The following is a 21,054-nucleotide window of genomic DNA, read 5'->3' as shown; positions in this document are numbered from 1 at the left end:
TCAACTCTGTGGCTTAAATGTTTTCTTCCATTTTATAAATTTAGTTGGTTAGAGTCTGCTAGACTGTTGAGTGAAGAAATTATTAGGAGATAGATCTGTGGTGGAAAAGAAAAGAAATAGCTAAAATAAGTGCATTTATTTAAGCTCAGGTTGTTTTTAAAAGCAGAAATTCAGTTTATTTTATTGTAAGATTCCTGTTAAATATCAGTTGAAATTTCTTCATCTGACTCTGTCCTCAAAGAAATAAACAAAATCAAAATTAGGCATTCTAGACCAATAGAGTATTTTGGATTTAAAGATGCACAACAAAATCTTTGTACCTCCTTTAATTAAAATGATCAAATGTAACTTAAGTTAGATGTGGTTTCACCTAAAGTTCATCACATGCTTGTGTAATATTTGGGAGGAACATGAACACATTAGCACTTAGTATACTTTTTATTTTTAAAATTTTTAAAAGTTAAAATTAGTAAGATTCAGTATTTTAAATATTACTCTTACCTATATCAGATAATCAAAATTATTAAACTTGCACTAGATTTATATACCATTCCAGCCACTGGAATGCTTCCCGGCATAAAATTGCTCCATGATTCTCCCAATTCTTATTATAATGAATTGATTTGGTACATGCGTGTTTGAATGTGTGTTTGAAAATGCATATATCTGAATCCCTTGCAGGAGAAATCTACACATCACTGCTATACATGGAATTAAAAAACTAATCCTGTACAATATGGGATTGCATTATTGAAAGATTAGAGAAATGACTAGAAAAGTCTGCTGTTGAAAAAAGATTGCAAACATTGTTATAGTCAATTTTGCTTTATCAAGTGTTTGTTTTGTTTTGTTTTTATGAAGAGAGCCACTAAACTTTTTCTTTTTCTTTTTTTCTTTTTTCACATATTTTTATCCAAATTGTACGCAATCACACTCAAAATCCAAAATATTTGGAGGAAAATTTTTTTTTGTCTTCTGCAAGAGCTTTATTTATTTATTTATTTGTTTATTTATTTATTATTTCTTTTCAGCGTAACAGAACTCATGTTTCTGTACCACACCCAGTGCTCCATGCAATATGTGCCCTCCATAATACCCACGACATGGCTTCCCCAACCTCCCACCCCCCGCCCCTTCAAAACCCTCAGGTTATTTTTTAGAGTCCATAGTCTCTCATGGTTCATCTCCCTTTCCAATTTCCCTCAACTCCCTTCATCTCCACCTCCCCATGTCCTTCATGTTATTTGTTATGCTCCAGAAATAAGTGAAACCATATGATAACTGACTCTCTCTGCTTGACTTATTTCGCTTAGCATAATCTCTTCCAGTACCGTCCATGTTGATACAAAAGTAGGGTATTCATCCTTTCTGATGGAGGCATAATACTCCATAGTGTATATGGACCACATCTTCCTTATCCATTCGTCTGTTGAAGGGCATCTAGCTTCTTTCCACAGTTTGGCGACTGTGGCCATTGGTGCTATAAACATTGGGGTACAGATAGCCCTTCTTTTCACTACATCTGTATCTTTGGGGTAAGTACCCAGTAGTGCAATTGCAGGGTCATAGGGAAGCTCTATTTTTAATTTCTTGAGGAATCTCCACACTGTTGTCCAAAGTGGCTGCACCAACTTGCATTCCCACCAACAATGTAAGAGGGTTCCCCTTTCTCCACATCCTCTCCAACACATGTTGTTTCCTGTCTTGCTAATTTTGGCCATTCTAAGTGGTGTAAGGTGGTATCTCAATGTGGTTTTAATTTGAATCTCCCTGATGGCTAGTGATGATGAACATTTTTTCATGTGTCTGATAGCCATTTGTATGTCTTCATTGGAGAAATGTCTGTTCATGTCTTCTGCCCATTTTTTGACATGATTATCTGTTTTGTGTGTGTTGAGTTTGAGAAGTTCTTTATAGATCCTGGATATCAACCTTTTGTCTGTACTGTCATTTGCAAATATCTTCTCCCATTCCGTGGGTTGCCTCTCTGTTTTGTTGACTGTTTTCTTTGCTGTGCAGAAGCTTTTGATCTTGATGAAGTCCCAAAAGTTCATTAAACTTTTTCTATAAAGGGCCAGACAGTAACTATTTTTGGCTTTAAGGGCCACACATGTTACAACTACTCAACTTCGTATGGTACCATGAAAGCAGCCATAGAAAATACCCAAACAAATGGGTGTGGCTATTATCCAATAAAACTTTATTTATGGACACTGAAATTTTATTTTCATGTAATTTTTACATGCCATAAAATATTCTTCCTTTGATTACTTTGTAACCTTTTAAAAAATGTGAAAACCATTCTAGACTCATGGGCAATGCAGAAACAGGTGGCAAGCAGGATTGGGCTCCCAGGGAATATACTGCTTAACCTTGCTTAATACTAATTTTCCTATCTCTTACAGCTTTTAGGTAAAGTCACTACAAATGTATAGCTAATTAATAAGACAGGTATTAATAGACAGTAGTAAATTATCTATAATATATCCTTAGATACATATACTTACATACTCATTCAAGATATACTTATTAATTACTTTCCATGTGCAAAGCAGGTGTTGAATTCAACAGATGATACAAAGAGAGTATGACACAGCTTCTATCTTCAAAAGGTTTAAAAATCTATTACAAATTTTGAGTGATCTACTTTACACAGAGGCCACTTGGCATAACTGCCCAAGTTGAGAGGTGCATAAGTACTTAGAAGTTTCCAATGTGAGATGATTGCTGACATCTTAGCGAATGTTTTCATGATAAAGAGTATCTTTTTCCTAAGACTCAATGGATGACAGTATATTTACAAGCATTTGGTAAAGACACAAGAAGATGAGATAAAGTCTAGGTGCGGCAAGGCAGAATTATCAGCCAATATCTTACAGATAAGTAATTTCACAGATAGGTAACTTTTTTTTTTCTTTTTGAGAATAAAAATGGTAAGACTAGGCAATTTACAGAGGAGAAATTCTCTAGTTCAGAAAGAAATACTATTTATTTTAAGGTAAAATTAACCAAATAAAAATTTTGTATCTACTATGTACCTCTCACCGGGTCCATCTCTAGGTTACAAAAATTAATAACACAAGTACTTTCTGTCCAAGTGTTTTACAATGTAACAGAAGGCTGTAAACTGTAAAACATTAGTTGTATCCTAGCACAAGGAGTAGAATATAATGTCTATAAAATGATGAGGGAACATTGTGTTGCAGGATTTCTTCTCCTCTCAGTGCTCATGGTTCTTGATCATGCCACTTGGAAGAATGAGGAGGTAGAGTAGACAAAGAGTGGAGGGCAGCAAAAGCAAAGTTAATTGAGCCACAGTAAAATGATAGCACAAAGCTCCCAAAGCAGGAGGGGACCTGAGAGGGTTGCCACCAGAGTTTCTAAGTCTGGGGTTTTTAGGGGCTTGTTGGCAGGCTGATTTAATCTGATTACAACCCTCCATGTACTTGATATCTAACCAGGTGTTTGTCATCTATCACATGGGAAATGGTAGAGGGCTCTTTCTGAGTGGTGTAGAATCCTTAAGGGTGGTTTTCTCCTAGTGCGGGGAGCAGGGGGCCTCTTGTCCCTGCTTGCCTCTCTTCCAATGATCCTTCATCAATTGCAGATATTGATATCTGATTAATTCTAATGGGGGAGTGGAGAGGTGAAGACTTTTTTTTTTAATTAGTAATACTAGGAATTTTCAAAGAGAAAGGGTAAAAAGAGAATAGGGTACCAAAGGACAAATACAAACTTACAGAGATATAAAGAAACAAATCGTTTTCCAGGGTATAGAGGTGCAAAAGAAGAGAAGCGAAGAGCATGTTTACAGGAAATGAAATTAGAAATTCATCCCAAAACTTATAATTAATTAGGGAATATTAATTTTTCAGGGCATATGCTGAAAGTAAATGTGTTAAAAGGCAAAATTATTTTGTTCATTTTATTATTTTCTTGTAAAGCGAACCCAGGCTTCTGAAGCATATTAAGTGTGCAGCTAACTCTGGAGATTTTTTCAGAAAAGTAAATGAACATACTGCTTTAGTTCATATTTAAAATGATCAATATTTTCTTTTTTTTTTTTGTCTTTTAAGCTTTTATTTAAGGGCAATGATCTATGATGTAGTTTTTTTAGATCTTATTAAAAGCAGCCACGTCCATGGACTGCACATAGTCCTCAAACGCAGTGATCCGCTCCTCCAGCATATCTGTTCCAACTTTATCATCTTCCACTACACACTGTATCTGAAGTTTTTTAATTCCATATCCCACTGGAACTAGTTTAGAAGAGCCCCAGACCAAGCCATCTGCCTGAATGCTTCGGACGCACTCCTCTAGTTTTGCCATATCCGTCTCATCGTCCCAGGGTTTCACATCTAGTAGTATGGAAGACTTGGCAACAAGTGCAGGTTTTTTGGCTTTCTTTGACTCATACTGTGCAAGGCGTTCCTCTCTTAGCCTCTTTGCTTCCTCGCTTTCCTCCTCATCATCAGATCCAAAGAGATCAATGTCATCATCATCTTTACTATCTGTAGCTCCACTTCCTGTGGTGTCTTCCACATTGGCAGGGCCATACTTGCCCAAAGCTTTCTTCACTCCTGGAAGGCTGGCCTTTTCCTTTTCGTAAGACTTGATGTGATTATACCAACGGAGGGCATGATACAAGTCGGCAGGTGGGGGGCCGGAGACTGCTTCGAATACTGCCACGTCTGCTTGTGACGGCACATACCCCTCGATGTAGCTCTTGTCCGCTAGGTAGTCGTTGAGCACCTGGAGGCCGGCGGGGCTTTTCAGGTCTCCAAAACCCATGGCGTCGGCTGATCCTAGGAACCGGGCGGCAGGGAAGGAAAAGAGAAGAGGAGGGAGCCGCGGACTAGCGCTAAGAGGGAAAAAAAAAAAAAAAAAAAAAAAAAAAAAAGGCTGATCAATATTTTCTATTCACATATGTAAGAAGATAGGTGGGAGCTCAAATAAATGAAGGACATAAGATATTATCAGAAGATTCTTCTACCTCAAAAGGACAATAAACCATTTCAGGCTAGATTGATACCAATTTTATTGGTTTCCAGATTTGGGGAAAACTATTTTCCCTAATGAAGGATCTTGAATTTTACTGCCCATTAAAAATGGAAGAGAATGACAATGACTAGTTTTTTATCTCAAAATACTTTTTTAAAAGATTTATTTATTTATTTATTTGAAAGAGAGAGAGAGAGAGATCACAAGTAGGCAGAGAGCCAGGCAGAGAGAGAGGGGGAAGCAGGCTCCCCACTGAGCAGAGAGCCTAAAGTGGGGCTCGATCCCAGGACCCTGAGATCATGACTTGAGCTGAAGGTAGAGGCTTAACCCACTGAGCCACCGAGGCACCCCTCAAAATATTTTTAATCATAGACATAAACAGAAAAATGTAATGTTTGTCTACTGGCAGTTTACATCATTTGAATTAGTCTTTTCCAGTTGTCTTAAGAATTAAAATAGAGTGAGACTCAGAATTTAATGCAGATCAGGTTGAAACGAACAAAAAATGGGGTCCAGAAGAATGAGCCCCGTTCTTTCAAGAGTTTTGTTCTTCAGAGCAAAGAAAGGCTCTGTGGAGCTGCTTTTCAGTGAGGAAAGGTGCTAGGTTCTCTAAGGAGTTTTACTAGTTAAAACAATTTACCAACTTTGTCCAATTTTTGAATATTCATGTGTTTCAGAGTGTTTATTTTATAAGTTCTATTTGATTAATTATCCTAAATATATATTTTCTCCTATGAGAATTTACCTTTTTAACTTATCTTTTTCTCTCTTAATAGATGATCTTAATATAAGGTTTTTAACTGGAAAGTGAAAACATTGATCAAACAAAGACATAAAGCCTCAGGTTATGCAATCTGCTCATGGTCATTAAGCTGATAAGGAGATGAAATTTAATTCAAACCCCAATTTTTCTTACCCCAAAATCACCACATTGTATTACCACTGAGTATTACTCTGTGTAAAACCCTGTATACTAAATGCAATGAGATACAAGAAACCAAGGGAAGGTAAGGCATCATGATCATATTGTTTTCTATTCTCTAAAAGCGTCTCCTTTTTTTTTTTTTTTTTTTTTTTTTTTTTGGAGGGGCAGAGGGAGAGAGAAAGAATCTTAATCAGGCTTCCAAGCCCAGCCCAGTGTGGAATTTGATCTCATTATCCTGAGATCAGGACCTGAGCCAAAATCAAGAATCAGGTGCTTAACCAACTGAGCCACTAGGAGTCCCTAAACATGTCTCCTTTAAAGGCCTTTGCTAAGCACTTATTGTTCTTCACCTTGTCAAGTCCACTTCTGCCCCTAGGCTTTGCAGTTGCTGTATCCTCTCTTCAGATCACTCCTTCCTCAGAGAGTAGCATGGCTTGCCCCTCTCCTTTCAGCACTCACATATCTGCTCACTTCTGTCATCTCCACAGAGGCCATCTACATTGCTCATTGTCATTCTTTATTCTTTTAACCTGCTTTATATTTTGCATATGATGTATCTCCTGCAATTATGTACATATTTATGTGCTTCCATTTATTTATTACTATCTGCTTAAACTACAGTCTAGTAAACTCCATGAGGGCAGGGATTTGTCTTGTTCACTATTTTACTTTCAGGGCCTATAGCAATTCTGAGCTCATAGTAGGTATTTATCAAATACTTGTGTAATGAATGAATAGATAATTAATTATCTGAGAGAAACACATCAGGAAATATCGGGCCTATTTAATAAAACAGAGAAATATATACCATATTATAATTAGATCTGTAAACAAAACTTCATGGGATTCCAAAGAAGGAAGCAATTATATCCAATTTAAGATTTATGGAAGGCATAACAAATGAGCCAAAACTTGAGCTATCTTGGAAAAGGGGCATTTTAGAATAAGAGGGCATGATGAATATAGGCACAGGCAGAAACAAATTCTGGCAGTACCTGTTATTTAAGATTCTTATGGAAAATGAGACTGGAAATACAGGTTTGCCTCAAGTTTCATGGAAAACTGATTGGATGCCTGCAAGCAGTGGGAAGCCAAGTTTTACCGAAGATGAATGCCTGTGTCACCAACTGGTTCTATCAGTCTACAATGGGCAACCTGTAATTCTCAGACACAAATGAACAAAATTAGGATCTTAATGACTGATTTCTTGACTTTGGTGAAAATACTGATTCTTGGTCTTAGCTGAAATATGTTAAATTAATTTGAAGCTAACCAATTCTACTTAGTTGGTGTATAGTGATATACTTGTAATTTACATACTGTTGAGATATGAGCTGATTGAACATAAAGATTTTGGCAAGTTCAAGACTTTATCACAAGGAAGAAGATGATAAAAATATTTCTTTTCTCAGGAGATATGAATTTCAGTATAATATCTATTTACAACTTAATATATGAAGTAAATTCTGTGCCTTGATCTCATTTTTTTATTTACAGTGAAAATAGTACTACTACCCTATACTTCTAATCCTAACAAAAGGAATAAGGTATCTTTTTTGTGTTCTTGGATTAACTCCACCATGAGGGGACTTTCCCCATCCTGCCCCACAACACCAAGCAATTTTCAGATACCAGTAGGAGTTCAAGAATAAATAAATAAATGCCAGGTCAAGTGCTTTTCTTAATGTTCACTAAGAAATAGTTCAAGTTCAACTTAATTCTAAAACAATCTACTAAGAGATAATGTCCAATGCCACAGGTTAAGGGTTCAGTCCTACAAGAGTGCCTTCATTCCCCAACTTCAAATGTCAGTTGCAATTTCAGGTTGTTACCTGTACTACTTCTGACTGATTTGTTATAAATCAGAGGTTCCCAAGATCCTCTCTTTGATTTCAAATAATTTGCTATAGCAGCTTACGAATTCAAGAGACCTGCTTACCCATGAGATCATTGGTTTATTTTGAAAAAGTATCACTCAGGAATCACTGGAGAGAAGAGATGTATAGTGCAAGGCAAGAGGAAAAGGCTCTGAGCTTCCATGTCTTCTCCAGCTGCAGCACTCTCCCAGCATCTTCACATGTTCACACCCAAGAGCTCCCCAAATCCAATCCTTTTGAAAATTTATGCAGGCTTCATTCCATAGTCCACATTGATTAAATCATTGACCATTGGTAATTAATTCAGTTTAGGGCCCTCTCCCCATTTTGGAGGTCAGGGAGGTAAGAATGAAAGTTCCAGCCCTTTAATCACATTGTTGGTTCCTCTGAGAACTAGCCCCCATCCTTAAGCTACCCAGAAGCATTCCCAAACTCTCATTAACATCACAAAAGACACCTCTATCACTATCATCACTTAAGAAATTCCAAGGGTTTTAGGAGCTCTGTGCCAGAAATGGGGACAAAGAGCAAATACATATATTTCTAATTAATCACAATATCCCAAGGTATTTCATATAAAGTATTACTCTAGTGGAAATATCAGAATGAATAAAGACAATAAAATACACATATGCCAGGTCAAGTGCTTTTCTTAATGTTTACTAAGAAATACATTTTATTCTCCTGTTTTTGAATGATCATTATTCATATTTGTTTTTAAAGAAACAAAGTAGACACTGTAACTATGAAGATAAATAAAATAGCACCTGGTCCTCAACAAACTCACCTCTAAGTATAAAAAATGCATTTAGTTGGTAGGCTGAACTTTAAAATTCAAACATGTCTAATAAAACATGTCAGGGAGAAAGAATTTACTCTGTCCTTCAAGGTTCTTCTAGCTGGACTAAGAATTAAATGACAGGAGACAGATAAACTGAAGTTTAGTTTTATACACACACAGGTAATCCACACAGAAATTCCAAAGATAAGGCAGTCAAAATGAGGTATATAGAAACTAAGGAGAAGAGAGTAGGAGTTTGGGACTTCGAAGGGAAGGAATGCAGTTCCCAGGAAGATGAAAAAGATCTGAGAGTTTTGAAGGGGCGGGGGTGGGAGGTTGGGGGATCCACGTGGTGGTTATCGTAGAGGGCACGGATTGCATGAGCACTGGGTGTGGTGCAAAAATAATGAATACTGTTACACTAAAAAAAAAAAAAGAAAAGAAAAAAGAAAAAAAGAAAAAAAAGAAAAAGATGCTTGGTAAACAAATGTTTGCTGGCACTCAGAAACAATGGAACATAGAAGATTTTGATTAAACAGACCTTGCTAGGTTCCTTGCTGTTTACCATAACTAGTTCCTTGCTGTTTACCATAACTAGGTAGATATCTATGGTAATAACTTTCTTTCTGGATCATGCTCCCTGTCTAAATTCTTTTTAGGAGTAGATGTGGAGGTAAAGAGCTTTACCTGAATCTGTTGAGTTCTGATTGCCTTAACTCAAAATAATAATATTCATGCCAAAATGGCCCATCTTGGGGCAGCCTGACCTTGAAGCCTATACATATAGAAAAGGATTTTTTTTCCCAAAAACTTATCATTGATATTTTGAATTGATATATAAACTCAAAAACATATCTTAAAAGAGAAAATTAATCAAAGTTCAACTCTAGCTTGGCCTATATTCTTAGTGAATAGAAATTAAGAAATGTTATGTAAAGGATATATATATAAATACTCAAGCCACAATGTTAAAAGAAAGTAACTACATTGTAAAGTGCTGATGGTAAGATGGTAAAATGGAAACTAATTTTTTTTTAAAGATGTTATTTATTTGACAGAGAGAGAGAGATCACAAGTAGGCAGAGAGACAGGCAGAGAGAGAGGGGATGCAGGCTCCCTGCTGAGCAGAGAGCCTGATGTGGGGCTCCATCCCAGGAACCTGAGATCATGACCTGAGCTGAAGTCAGAGGCTTAACTCACTGAGCCACCCAGGTACCCCTGGAAACTAACTTTTATTAACTAAAACATTGACTTTATTTCAATAGTTCCTAGACCTTCTGAATGTAACACATGAACAGAGAGTCAGAAGCATAAATGTATTAGCAAATAAAACTGTGCATGGTTTAAGTGATTTGGGGCATTTCTTTACTGATAGTGGCCCAGATGTTCCAAAGACACATCAGCCTTATTGTTTTAATCACTACAAAATATCTACACAGAATAAGGACTCAAACTTGAATGGATACTTGCAGCACTCTAGTGGCCATTCTTTATAAGTGCAAAGACACTGCAGCAAAATAAATCACGATGGATGACACAGATGTTTTTGAAAAGACAGTCTATACCCATAAACCAGCATTGAAATTAAATCTGTTATTCTTACTCTGTACATAATTAAATTTAAATTAGCAAATTTATCCTGCTAATTTTCTTCTTTTCTCAACACTGCACATTTTGGAGGATAACACTTGAGGGCTGTGGAAGCACAAAGTGATAAAGGAGGTAAGGAAATATAAAGGCTCGGGAGCTCACTCAAGTCAAAGACCATAAAGGGATTAGTCTGGCAAGATTTTGTTAAGAATCATATTAATTAGAGTTGCAAATGAAGGTAGATTAATAACTTCACACTCAGAGTATAAATCAATTTTGTGTCTGTAATAAATAATTTTGTTTGGCTAAGGTAGAGTCTTCAAACTTATATAAGAAAAAAAGTTAATTGGATGAAATACCACCTAGGGAACACTTCAAAGTGTTTACCAGTGTTTATTGGGCAATATGGGGATCATTATAAGAATGGGGAAGGACTAGATTATAAGAATGGGGAAAGACCAGCAGAGGTTTGGAGGAATAGTATAAATTGTGCAAAGAACTGATTAGGGAGAAATTATATTGTACATGATAATGAATTAAACAGAATTTAGACTTAGAGATGTGAATGTAAGTCCAGCTACAAAATAAATAAACATAAATCTATGAAATCATGTATTTATCTATCCAAAGGATGATTTTGGTTAACTTGTAATTATTTTCTTTCCTTTTATCAATGACTGACTTTACAATTCCTGAAAGATAATAATTTTAGAAAAATATGCTTTAAATAATTCATCATCTGGGTGTTAAAATGCCACTCTCACCATTTGATAAAAATTTGGTAATAAAATGTAAGCTGACAGTTGGGTAAATGAAATACTGTTTAGATAAGCTTATCTGTTCTTCAGCAGAAATATATGCATAAAGTTGTCTTTACTTCATAAATGATATACACATCTCCTAAAAACTCACTTTGCTGCAAAAGAGCTTAATAGATGTCAGAAAAAATAAGGTAGCATTTTATTTTAAAAAGCTTTGTTTTTAGTCCATTAATTCGAATTTTTAAAAACAATGTTTAAAAGATCATTTTGACCTTAAATATTCCCTTTATTAGGATCTACATATATATTCATGCACAAGTCAAATATTAATACGATGACCTAATGCCAGGACATTTCTTTTAAAGATTTAATTTATTTATTTGACAGAGATCACAAATAGGCAGAGAGGCAGGCAGAGAAAGAGAGAGAGGAGGAAGCAGGCTCCCCGCTGAGCAGAGAGCCTGATGCAGGACTCCATCCCAGGACTCTGGGATCATGACCTGAGCTGAAGGCAGAGGCTTTAAACCACAGAGCCATCCAGGCGCCCCTGCCAAGGCATTTTTAAAAATTAAATCAAAGGTCTTCATCAGGGCAGCTGGGTAACTCAAGTTTCTGCCTTCTTCTCAGGTCCCGATCCGAGGATCTTGGGATCGAGTCTCACATAGGGATCCTTGCTCAGCAGGGAGTCTGCTTCTCTCTCTACCCCTCCCCCCTGCTCATGATCTCTTTCTCACTCTTTCTCTTCTCAAATAAATAAATAATATCTTTAAAAAAGGGATCTTCATCAGACATATGCAAACACAGTTCAAATGAGATAATACTGAAAGGATCCCATACCTAAACAGTTTCTGAGATGTTTTTTCATACAATAAGAGAAAAATACATAATATTAAAATCTTTCCATGTGGTTGCCAATATATAAATAAGTGGTTAAGGGAATAAAATGTCAAAATAAATGTGACTATATTCAAGCTCAGTAATATATTCATTATTTTTAACATTTATGTAAGCCTTGTCTGTATATGATCAGATAAATGGAGCAGTAATCATGACATGTCTTAAAAAAAAATAACTTCTCAATTTTGTTTCAACACTGAGATACAGGGAATTGGTTAGATTTGGTGGTTCACACTTTATTTGTCACAAATTATTGAATGCAGATTAAATATGTACACACAAATCATACATGATGTGTTTCAAAGTCATTTATATTAGGTATTTACTTTCTGTTAAACTAATTTTTAGAGTAATAGAAAATATTCTATTTAAAACAAAGGAAAATATTTTTTTTTAATTTTTTTTAATTTTATTTTTTATAAACATATATTTTTATCCTCAGGGGTCTGTGAATCGCCAGGTTTACACACTTCACAGCACTCACTATAGCACATACCCTCCCCAATATCCATAACCCCATCCCCCCCTATGGATCATGTTCCCTGTCTAAATTCTTTTTAGGAGTAGATGTGGAGGTAAAGAGCTTTATCTGAATCTGTTGAGTTCTGATTGCCTTAACTCAAAATAATAATATTCATGCCAAAATGGCCCATCTTGGGGCAGCCTGACCTTGGAGCCTATACAACCTCCCTCCCCCTCCCCCCATCAACCCTCAGTTTGTTTTGTGAGATTAAGAGTCACTTATGGTTTGTCTCCCTCCCAATCCCATCTTGTTACATTTATTCTTCTCCTACCCCCTTAACCCCCCATGTTGCATCTCCTCTCCCTCATATCAGGGAGATCATATGATAGTTGTCTTTCTCCGATTGACTTATTTCGATAAGCATGATACCCTCTAGTTCCATCCACGTCGTCGCAAATGGCAAGATTTCATTTCTTTTGATGGCTGCATAGTATTCCATTGTGTATATATACCACATCTTCTTTATCCATTCGTCTGTAGATGGACATCTAGGTTCTTTCCATAGTTTGGCTGTTGTAGACATTGCTGCTATAAACATTCGGGTGCACGTGCCCCTTCGGATCACTACGTTTGTATCTTTAGGGTAAATACCCAGCAGTGCAATTGCTGGGTCCTAGGGTAGTTCTATTTTCAACATTTTGAGGAACCTCCATGCTGTTTTCCAGAGTGGTTGCACCAGCTTGCATTCCCACCAACAGTGTAGGAGGGTTCCCCTTTCTCCGCATCCTCGCCAGCATCTGTCATTTCCTGACTTGTTCATTTTAGCCATTCTGACTGGTGTGAGGTGATATCTCATGGTGGTTTTGATTTGTATTTCCCTGATGCCGAGTGATATGGAGCACTTTTTCATGTGTCTGTTGGCCATCTGGATGTCTTCTTTGCAGAAATGTCTGTTCATGTCCTCTGCCCATTTCTTGATTGGATTATTTGTTCTTTGGGTATTGAGTCTGCTAAGTTCTTTATAGATTTTGGACACTAGCCCTTTATCTGATATGTCATTTGCAAATATCTTCTCCCATTCTGTCAGTTGTCTTTTGGTTTTGTTCACTGTTTCCTTTGCTGTGCAAAAGCTTTTGATCTTGATAAAATCCCAAAAGTTCATTTTTGCCCTTGCTTCCCTTGCCTTTGGTGATGTTCTTAGGAAGATGTTGCTGTGGCTGACGTCAAAGAGGTTGCTGCCTGTGTTCTCCTCGAGGATTTTGATGGATTCCTTTCTCACATTGAGATCCTTCATCCATTTTGAGTCTATTTTCGTGTGTGGTGTAAGGAAATGATCCAATTTCATTTTTCTGCATGTGGCTGTCCAATTTTCCCAACACCATTTATTAAAGAGGCTGTCTTTTTTCCATTGGACATTCTTTCCTGCTTAGTCGAAGATGAGTTGACCATAGAGACGAGGGTCTATTTCTGGGCTCTCTATTCTGTTCCATTGATCTATGTGTCTGTTTTTGTGCCAGTACCATGCTGTCTTGATGATGACAGCTTTGTAATAGAGCTTGAAGTCCGGAATTGTGATGCCACCAACTTTGGTTTTCTTTTTCAATATTCCTCTGGCTATTCGAGGTCTTTTCTGGTTCCATATAAATTTTAGGATTACTTGTTCCATTTCTTTGAAAAAAATGGATGGTACTTTGATAGGAATTGCATTAAATGTGTAGATTGCTTTAGGTAGCATAGACATTTTCACAATATTTATTCTTCCAATCCAGGAGCATGGAACATTTTTCCATTTCTTTGTGTCTTCCTCAATTTCTTTCATGAGTACTTTATAGTTTTCTGAGTATAGATTCTTAGTCTCTTTGGTTAGGTTTATTCCTAGGTATCTTATAGTTTTGAGTGCAATTGTAAATGGGATGGACTCCTTAATATCTCTTTCTTCTGTCTTGTTGTTGGTGTAGAGAAATGCAACTGATTTCTGTGCATTGATTTTATATCCTGACACTTTACTGAATTCCTGTACAAGTTCTAGCAGTTTTGGAGTGGAGTCTTTTGGGTTTTCCACATATAGTATCATATCATCTGCGAAGAGTGATAGTTTGACTTCTTCTTTGCCGATTTGGATGCCTTTAATTTCCTTTTGTTGTCTGATTGCTGAGGCTAGGACTTCTAGTACTATGTTGAATAGCAGAGGTGATAATGGACATCCCTGCTGTGTTCCTGACCTTAGCGGAAAAGCTTTCAGTTTTTCTCCATTGAGAATGATATTTGCGGTGGGTTTTTCATAGATGGCTTTGATAATATTGAGGTATGTGCCGTCTATCCCTACACTTTGAAGAGTTTTGATCAGGAAGGGATTCTGTACTTTGTCAAATGCTTTTTCAGCATCTATGGAGAGTATCATATGATTCTTGTTCTTTCTTTTATTAATGTGTTGTATCACATTGATTGATTTGCGGATGTTGAACCAACCTTGCAGCCCTGGAATAAATCCCACTTGGTCGTGGTGAATAATCCTTTTAATGTACTGTTGAATCCTATTGGCTAGTATTTTGGCGAGAATTTTTGCATCTGTGTTCATCAAGGATATTGGTCTGTAGTTCTCTTTTTTGATGGGATCCTTGTCTGGTTTTGGGATCAAGGTGATGCTGGCCTCATAAAATGAGTTTGGAAGTTTTCCTTCCATTTCTATTTTTTGGAACAGTTTCAGGAGAATAGGAATTAGTTCTTCTTTAAATGTTTGGTAGAATTCCCCTGGGAAGCCATCTGGCCCTGGGCTTTTGTTTGTTTGGAGATTTTTGATGACTGTTTCAATCTCCTTACTGGTTATGGGTCTGTTCAGGCTTTCCATTTCTTCCTGGTTCAGTTGTGGTAATTTATATGTCTCTAGGAAAGCATCCATTTCTTCCAGATTGTCAAATTTGTTGGCGTAGAGTTGCTCATAGTATGTTCTTATAATTGTCTGTATTTCTTTGGTGTTCGTTGTGATCTCTCCTCTTTCATTCATGATTTTATTTATTTGGGTCCTTTCTCTTTTCTTTTTGATAAGTCTGGCCAGGGGTTTATCAATCTTATTAATTCTTTCAAAGAACCAGCTCCTAGTTTCATTGATTTGTTCTATTGTTTTTTTTTGGTTTCTATTTCATTGATTTCTGCTCTGATCTTTATGATTTCTCTTCTCCTGCTGGGTTTAGGGTTTCTTTCTTGTTCTTTCTCCAGCTCCTTTAGGTGTAGGGTTAGGTTGTGTACCTGAGACCTTTCTTGTTTCTTGAGAAAGGCTTGTACCGCTATATATTTTCCTCTCAGGACTGCCTTTGTTGTGTCCCACAGATTCTGAACCGTTGTGTTTTCATTATCATTTGTTTCCATAAATTTTTTCAATTCTTCTTTAATTTCCTGATTGACCCATTCATTCTTTAGAAGGATGCTGTTTAGTCTCCATGTATTTGGGTTCTTTCCAAATTTCCTCTTGTGATTGAGTTCTAGCTTTAGAGCATTGTGGTCTGAAAATATGCAGGGAATGATCCCAATCTTTTGATACTGTTTGAGACTTGATTTAGGACCAAGAATGTGATCTATTCTGGAGAATGTTCCATGTGCACTAGAGAAGAATGTGTATTCTGTTGCTTTGGGATGAAATGTTCTGAATATATCTGTGATGTCCATCTGGTCCAGTGTGTCATTTAAGGCCTTGATTTCCTTGTTGATCTTTTGCTTGGATGATCTGTCCATTTCAGTGAGGGGAGTGTTAAAATCCCCTACTATTATTGTATTCTTGTTGATGTGTTTCTTTGATTTTGTTATTAATTGGTTTATATAATTGGCTGCTCCCACGTTAGGGGCATAGATATTTAAAATTGTTAGATCTTCTTGTTGGACAGTTCCTTTGAGTATGATAGAGTGTCCTTCCTCATCTCTTATTATAGTCTTTGGCTTAAAATCTAATTGATCTGCTATAAGGATTGCCACTCCTGCTTTCTTCTGATGTCCATTAGCATGGTAAATTCTTTTCCACCCCCTGACTTTAAACCTGGAGGTGTCTTCGGGTTTAAGATGAGTTTCTTGTAGGCAACATATAGATTGGTTTTGTTTTTTTATCCATTCTGATACCCTGTGTCTTTTCATTGGGGCATTTAGCCCATTAAGGAAAATATTTTATAATCTTAAATATCATGATTTGATTTATTAGATTCTCTTCATTTTCAAGGGAGAGAGTGGAAAAGAAGCAGTGGGTGGAAGAGTTGCCAAAAGGCAACTGCTCACGTTAAAGAAAAAATTATTCTGACACTTAGTAAAATGGCAAGAAAGACTTCATTCACAGCTAATATAATAGGTGTCAAGAATATAGCAACAAAGAAGAGAGATAGGGCTCAATTCTAAACACAGCAAAGTCGGCTGGGGATTTAAAGCCAAAGAGCAGAGTAAGAGGGTGAGTAGATTAAAAAAAAAAAAATCATTAAGGGGAGACCAAAGGTAGAGGAATTCTTGATAAACCAACTTCACAGAACTCTTACTGAAGGCAGGCCAGGGTGATCTGCTAACAAGAGTGGGGAATTCTCAATCAACTAGCTTAGCAGGGTTCTTGATACCCTGAGCTAGGCAGGCTGAAGACAGGGCTCAATGATGAGGAAGAACAAATGAACTTGGGAACACTTTGGCTACCATGGGGAAGAAAACTGTCCTACTTATCTCAGAATGCAGTATTCCTGAACTGGTAATGTCACTTTACCTCAGCCATCCAAATTTCTTAAGATATGAGAAGAAGATCCTAAGAGCATGCAGAGAGTAGTCTTAGAATTCAAGAAAATGCCAATAGATATTTTACCATTCAAGACAACAGAAGAGAGATTAGGGGAAAAACAACAACAACAACAAAAAATTATTTTAAAAAAGATTTTATTTATTTATTTGACAGAGAGAGAGATACGTACACAGCGAGAGAGGGAACACAAGTGGGGGGAGTGGGAGAGGGAGAACCAGGCCTCATGCTAAGCAGAGAGCCTGATGTGGGGCTCGATCCCAGGACCCTGCAATCATGACCTGAGCTGAAGGCAGATGCTGAATGACACCCAGGCGCCCCTAAAAATAAAATTTGAAATAGAAGACAAGCATAGTTTCTATAAGCCTTAATAAGATAAGAAATCCATTTCAGGTATTATGTCGTTTGTGATCTCTGCCAAATTCAAGAAAACATGGATTGCATGAAGAATGCAGTGAAAGATAGAATGATGAAATCTTTTACCTAGATAAAATGTCATTTAAAAAGAAAGCTAAGTCAGATAGGAAAAATTGTAAGTAATTGTAAGTAATGTAAGGAATGTACAGCAAAAGAAAGAGAAACTAATCAGTTTGAAAATACCATGTTAGGATGGGTAAAATAGGCGATGAGAATTAAGGAGTGCACTTGTCATAATAAGCACTAAGTGATGTATGGAATTGCTGTATTGTATATCTGAAACTGATATAATACTGTATGTTAACTTACTGGAATTTGAAATAAAATAAAATAAAATATAATTACCAAATTATGTAAGCACAAACTGAAAACAATTTTATTTCACATCCCAAACTATTTTTGCAAAAATGCTTATTTCAATTTTATCATAATAAAAAAGAAAAACAAATGAAATATTCCATTTATAATATTGGTTAATTACTCTTATCAATATATTTAATAAAATGTGAATATAGTCATAACATGTGTCTAATGACAAAGGCAGGTTACAATAGAGTATACTGAAATTATATCACTCTCAAGTAAAAGACAAACTTTATACAGAATCCATAACTATACTGTCATAGATAAATCAGGGAAAAATTTACAATTGATAAATATGATTTTCTTGAAGATCTATAAACAACTATTAAGTTTTCCCCAGATGAGTTAAAAAGATAATGGTGAAAAACATATGTGCAAGTATATGTAGCTAAAGTCGGAAAGTGAATATGTTTTTTCGTTGCACATCAATATTTGAATTTTCCCTTTAGACTGGAGTTAACTACTGTTGATGAATAACTAATATTATTGTTAATATTTACAAGATTATACCAGAATTCTATTGTAATGATCAGTAAGGAATATTATAAATCCATCAATGGGCTAATTAGCTCACCTATAAATATTTTTAACCAATTAAGGATTTTAAGAAAAAATATGCATTAGCTCTAACAGTTGCTGTTTGCTGTTATATGCATATTATATTAGGGGAAAAGATTACTCTTCTAAATGAATAAATATTTAACCTCAAATTTCACCTTTCTACACTTAAATTTGTATTTTTAGGCCTGCAGCAAATTTCTTTATTGGTGACGACCTTCCAGTTTGTTTATTTTTGTTTTTTTAAGCCATGAAAATTGATTTCTACAGAGAAATACTAACATGCCTTTCTTCCAAAGGAAACATAACACTTAAATAGAAAGGCTACAAATGTGAAGCAATATCTACTACAATCATAAAGACAGATGTTTTACCATCATATAATCTTCAATTTTCTTTTAGCTATACCTATGCTCTAAGTATGTCATGTTGAAGTGAAAGTAAGTGAAGTGGAGTACTTTTATTCATTTCATGTAAGCTTAATAGTGTCATAATTGCTTCACCTTTTTTGATCCACATCATTTTAGTTTTGATGATGTTAGCGTTCTACTGAACAAAAAAACTTCTTTTGTTTATACAACAGGTTCTCCAAGAAGAACGAAAACTGATGATGATGCGGTTTGTTAGCTCCCTCTGCTTTCATGGGGCCTTCATTGTGAGTTGTATGTCTCTACCTATGCAAACCAAATTAAATGATAATTCTCAATAAAATGTCAAAAATTTCACTTAGCAAGAGAGATGGGGAAGGTGTTGGGACTCTCCACAATGCTAACTACTAGACACTTAACTGCTAGGCTCACCTCAGTCTTTCCTTGGTCCTATTTCTCTTGGTTTGCAATTAACTAACTTGTGTGATTATGTCATAAACATCTACCCTCACCACCGTACTTTGAGCATGATGAGAACAAAGGCCACATCTGTTTTCATCACCATATTACCCACAGCGCATAGGGTAGGGTTTGACTGAAGAGAATACAGAAAACAGAGCTGCTACAGGAAAATACAGGCTGCTGCATGAATGAGATGGTTTTTTTAGGGCCTTGTTGCTGTGGACAAATAAGTTCTAACTAACCTGTGTTTTCATGTCCTTTGACTTAGATTAAATTTAATCTTTAGATTAAAATGCCCAGAAAAGAGACTCAAATGATTCTAGTCTGGGTCCTTTGTCTATTTCTTTTCAAAATGAACACAGTGCACCTTGATTGACAGCCACTGAAGTTGTGTAGCATGGAAGAGTAGAAATTCCCCCTGGAACATTTAGGTGATATTACCAGACCACAGTAAAGATATATCCAATGAAAGCAAAACCAGAAGTTTTCAGTATAGGGAATAAAGAGATGGTCTATATTTCTGACAGTTTGTTATCATAGAAATGCCAGAATCTGCAAAGGAGTTACTTAATTCCTTTTAATGTCAGTCTTGCCTTCGAATAACCAACAGCAAATTAATTAATCTTCTATTAAGATTTATTTTGCCAGCAAATATCTCGGAAGAATTATCTTGGACTATATATCAAGAAGGCACATACCTATAAGTTTTTCTTCATTTTTTAGTTTTTTTTTTGAAGATTTATTTATTTATTTGAGAGAGAGAGAGAGAGAGTAGGGGGAGGGGCAGAAGGAGAGGAAGAGAAGCAGACTCCCCGCTGAGTGTGGACTTCAGCGGTGGACTGGATCCCAAAATCTGAGATCATGACCTGAGCCGAAATCAAAAGTCACCAACGGAGTCACCAAGGTGCCCCTATTTTTTTTCAAACACTAATTGTGAACTGTTTGTTTTCCTTTAGATTGCTACTCCAAGAAAGCAGAAACCATGTCGGTTGTCCACTTCCGTATTCCTAGCATATGCCAGAGCCTGATACAAAATAGATACTCCAAAACTACTGAACAATAAGCCAAGAAAGGACTCTAACAGGTTTCTAATGGTGTAGACCTTTCTAATTTCTTTCCCTTATGAGAACTAAAAGCAAAGCAGAAATTATTTAAAGAAGTGTTTATATACAGGGGCACCTGGGTGGCTCAGTTGGTTAAGGGTCTGCCTTTAGCTCAGGTCATGACCTCAGGGTCCTGGGATCGAGTCCCACATCTGACTCCCTGCTCAGCAAGTAGTCTGCTTGTCCCTCCCCTACTTCTCTCTCCCCACTGTGCCCCACTTATTCTCTCTCTCTCTCTCAAATAAATAAAATCTTTTAAAAAAGAAGTGTTTATATACAAATACGGAATCCAAGAAAGCCAATTGTAGAGTTTCAAAAAGAAAGTATCTTTATCACTTTTGGATTAGGTTCAATTTAGGACTCTCAACAAAACATTTTAAAAACATAGAAAATGACGTAAGTTGATCTTGTGCTACTTTACTCATGCCCTAAAGCAGAAAAAAGGAAACTCTGTGGATGGGTTTGAGGGCTTTAATTCCTACAAAATAATTCTAAATATATGAGGGCTAGATCTTGACACTAATTCATCCAGCACAGTATTATTTTCCTGAAATAAGCCTCTGTGGCAACTTGTCACGAGAATCTATCAGATGGACATATATCCTCATCTATTAAATCTCTCCTGCTGACATCTCTATTAAGTGATATTATTCATTCTCTTCAAAAACGTAATTCCATCTTGGTTGTCCTCTCTATCGAGGGCTGAGATATTCATACTGACTCTCACTCACA

General features: G+C 36.3%; 1 protein-coding gene and 1 long non-coding RNA gene across 2 annotated transcripts in view; one reads left to right on the top strand and one right to left on the bottom strand.

Moving 5' to 3' along the window:
• LOC125102837 (uncharacterized) overlaps nucleotides 1–17,039 on the top strand; it is a 91,597-nt gene extending 74,558 nt beyond the window's left edge. Inside the window, exon 3 of the long non-coding RNA XR_007128212.1 lies at nucleotides 16,987–17,039. This is a non-coding gene — a long non-coding RNA (uncharacterized LOC125102837). The remainder of the gene's footprint in view (nucleotides 1–16,986) is intronic.
• LOC125102835 (elongation factor 1-beta) lies at nucleotides 4,055–4,888 on the bottom strand. The gene has a single exon (XM_047734412.1). The coding sequence runs from the start codon at nucleotides 4,789–4,791 to the stop codon at nucleotides 4,114–4,116; it is 678 nt and encodes a 225-aa protein (XP_047590368.1). The 5' UTR covers nucleotides 4,792–4,888; the 3' UTR covers nucleotides 4,055–4,113.
• Nucleotides 17,040–21,054: the final 4,015 nt, after the last annotated feature.

This window comes from Lutra lutra, chromosome 6, assembly GCF_902655055.1.
Source record: "Lutra lutra chromosome 6, mLutLut1.2, whole genome shotgun sequence".
Classification (NCBI taxonomy): Eukaryota; Metazoa; Chordata; class Mammalia; order Carnivora; family Mustelidae; genus Lutra; species Lutra lutra.
This window is presented reverse-complemented; position numbering and strand designations above follow the sequence as displayed.

Excerpts from the sequence above, each read along its gene's own strand:
- LOC125102835 (XM_047734412.1), bottom strand. The coding sequence starts at position 4,791 with ATGGGTTTTGGAGACCTGAAAAGCCCCGCCGGCCTCCAGGTGCTCAAC.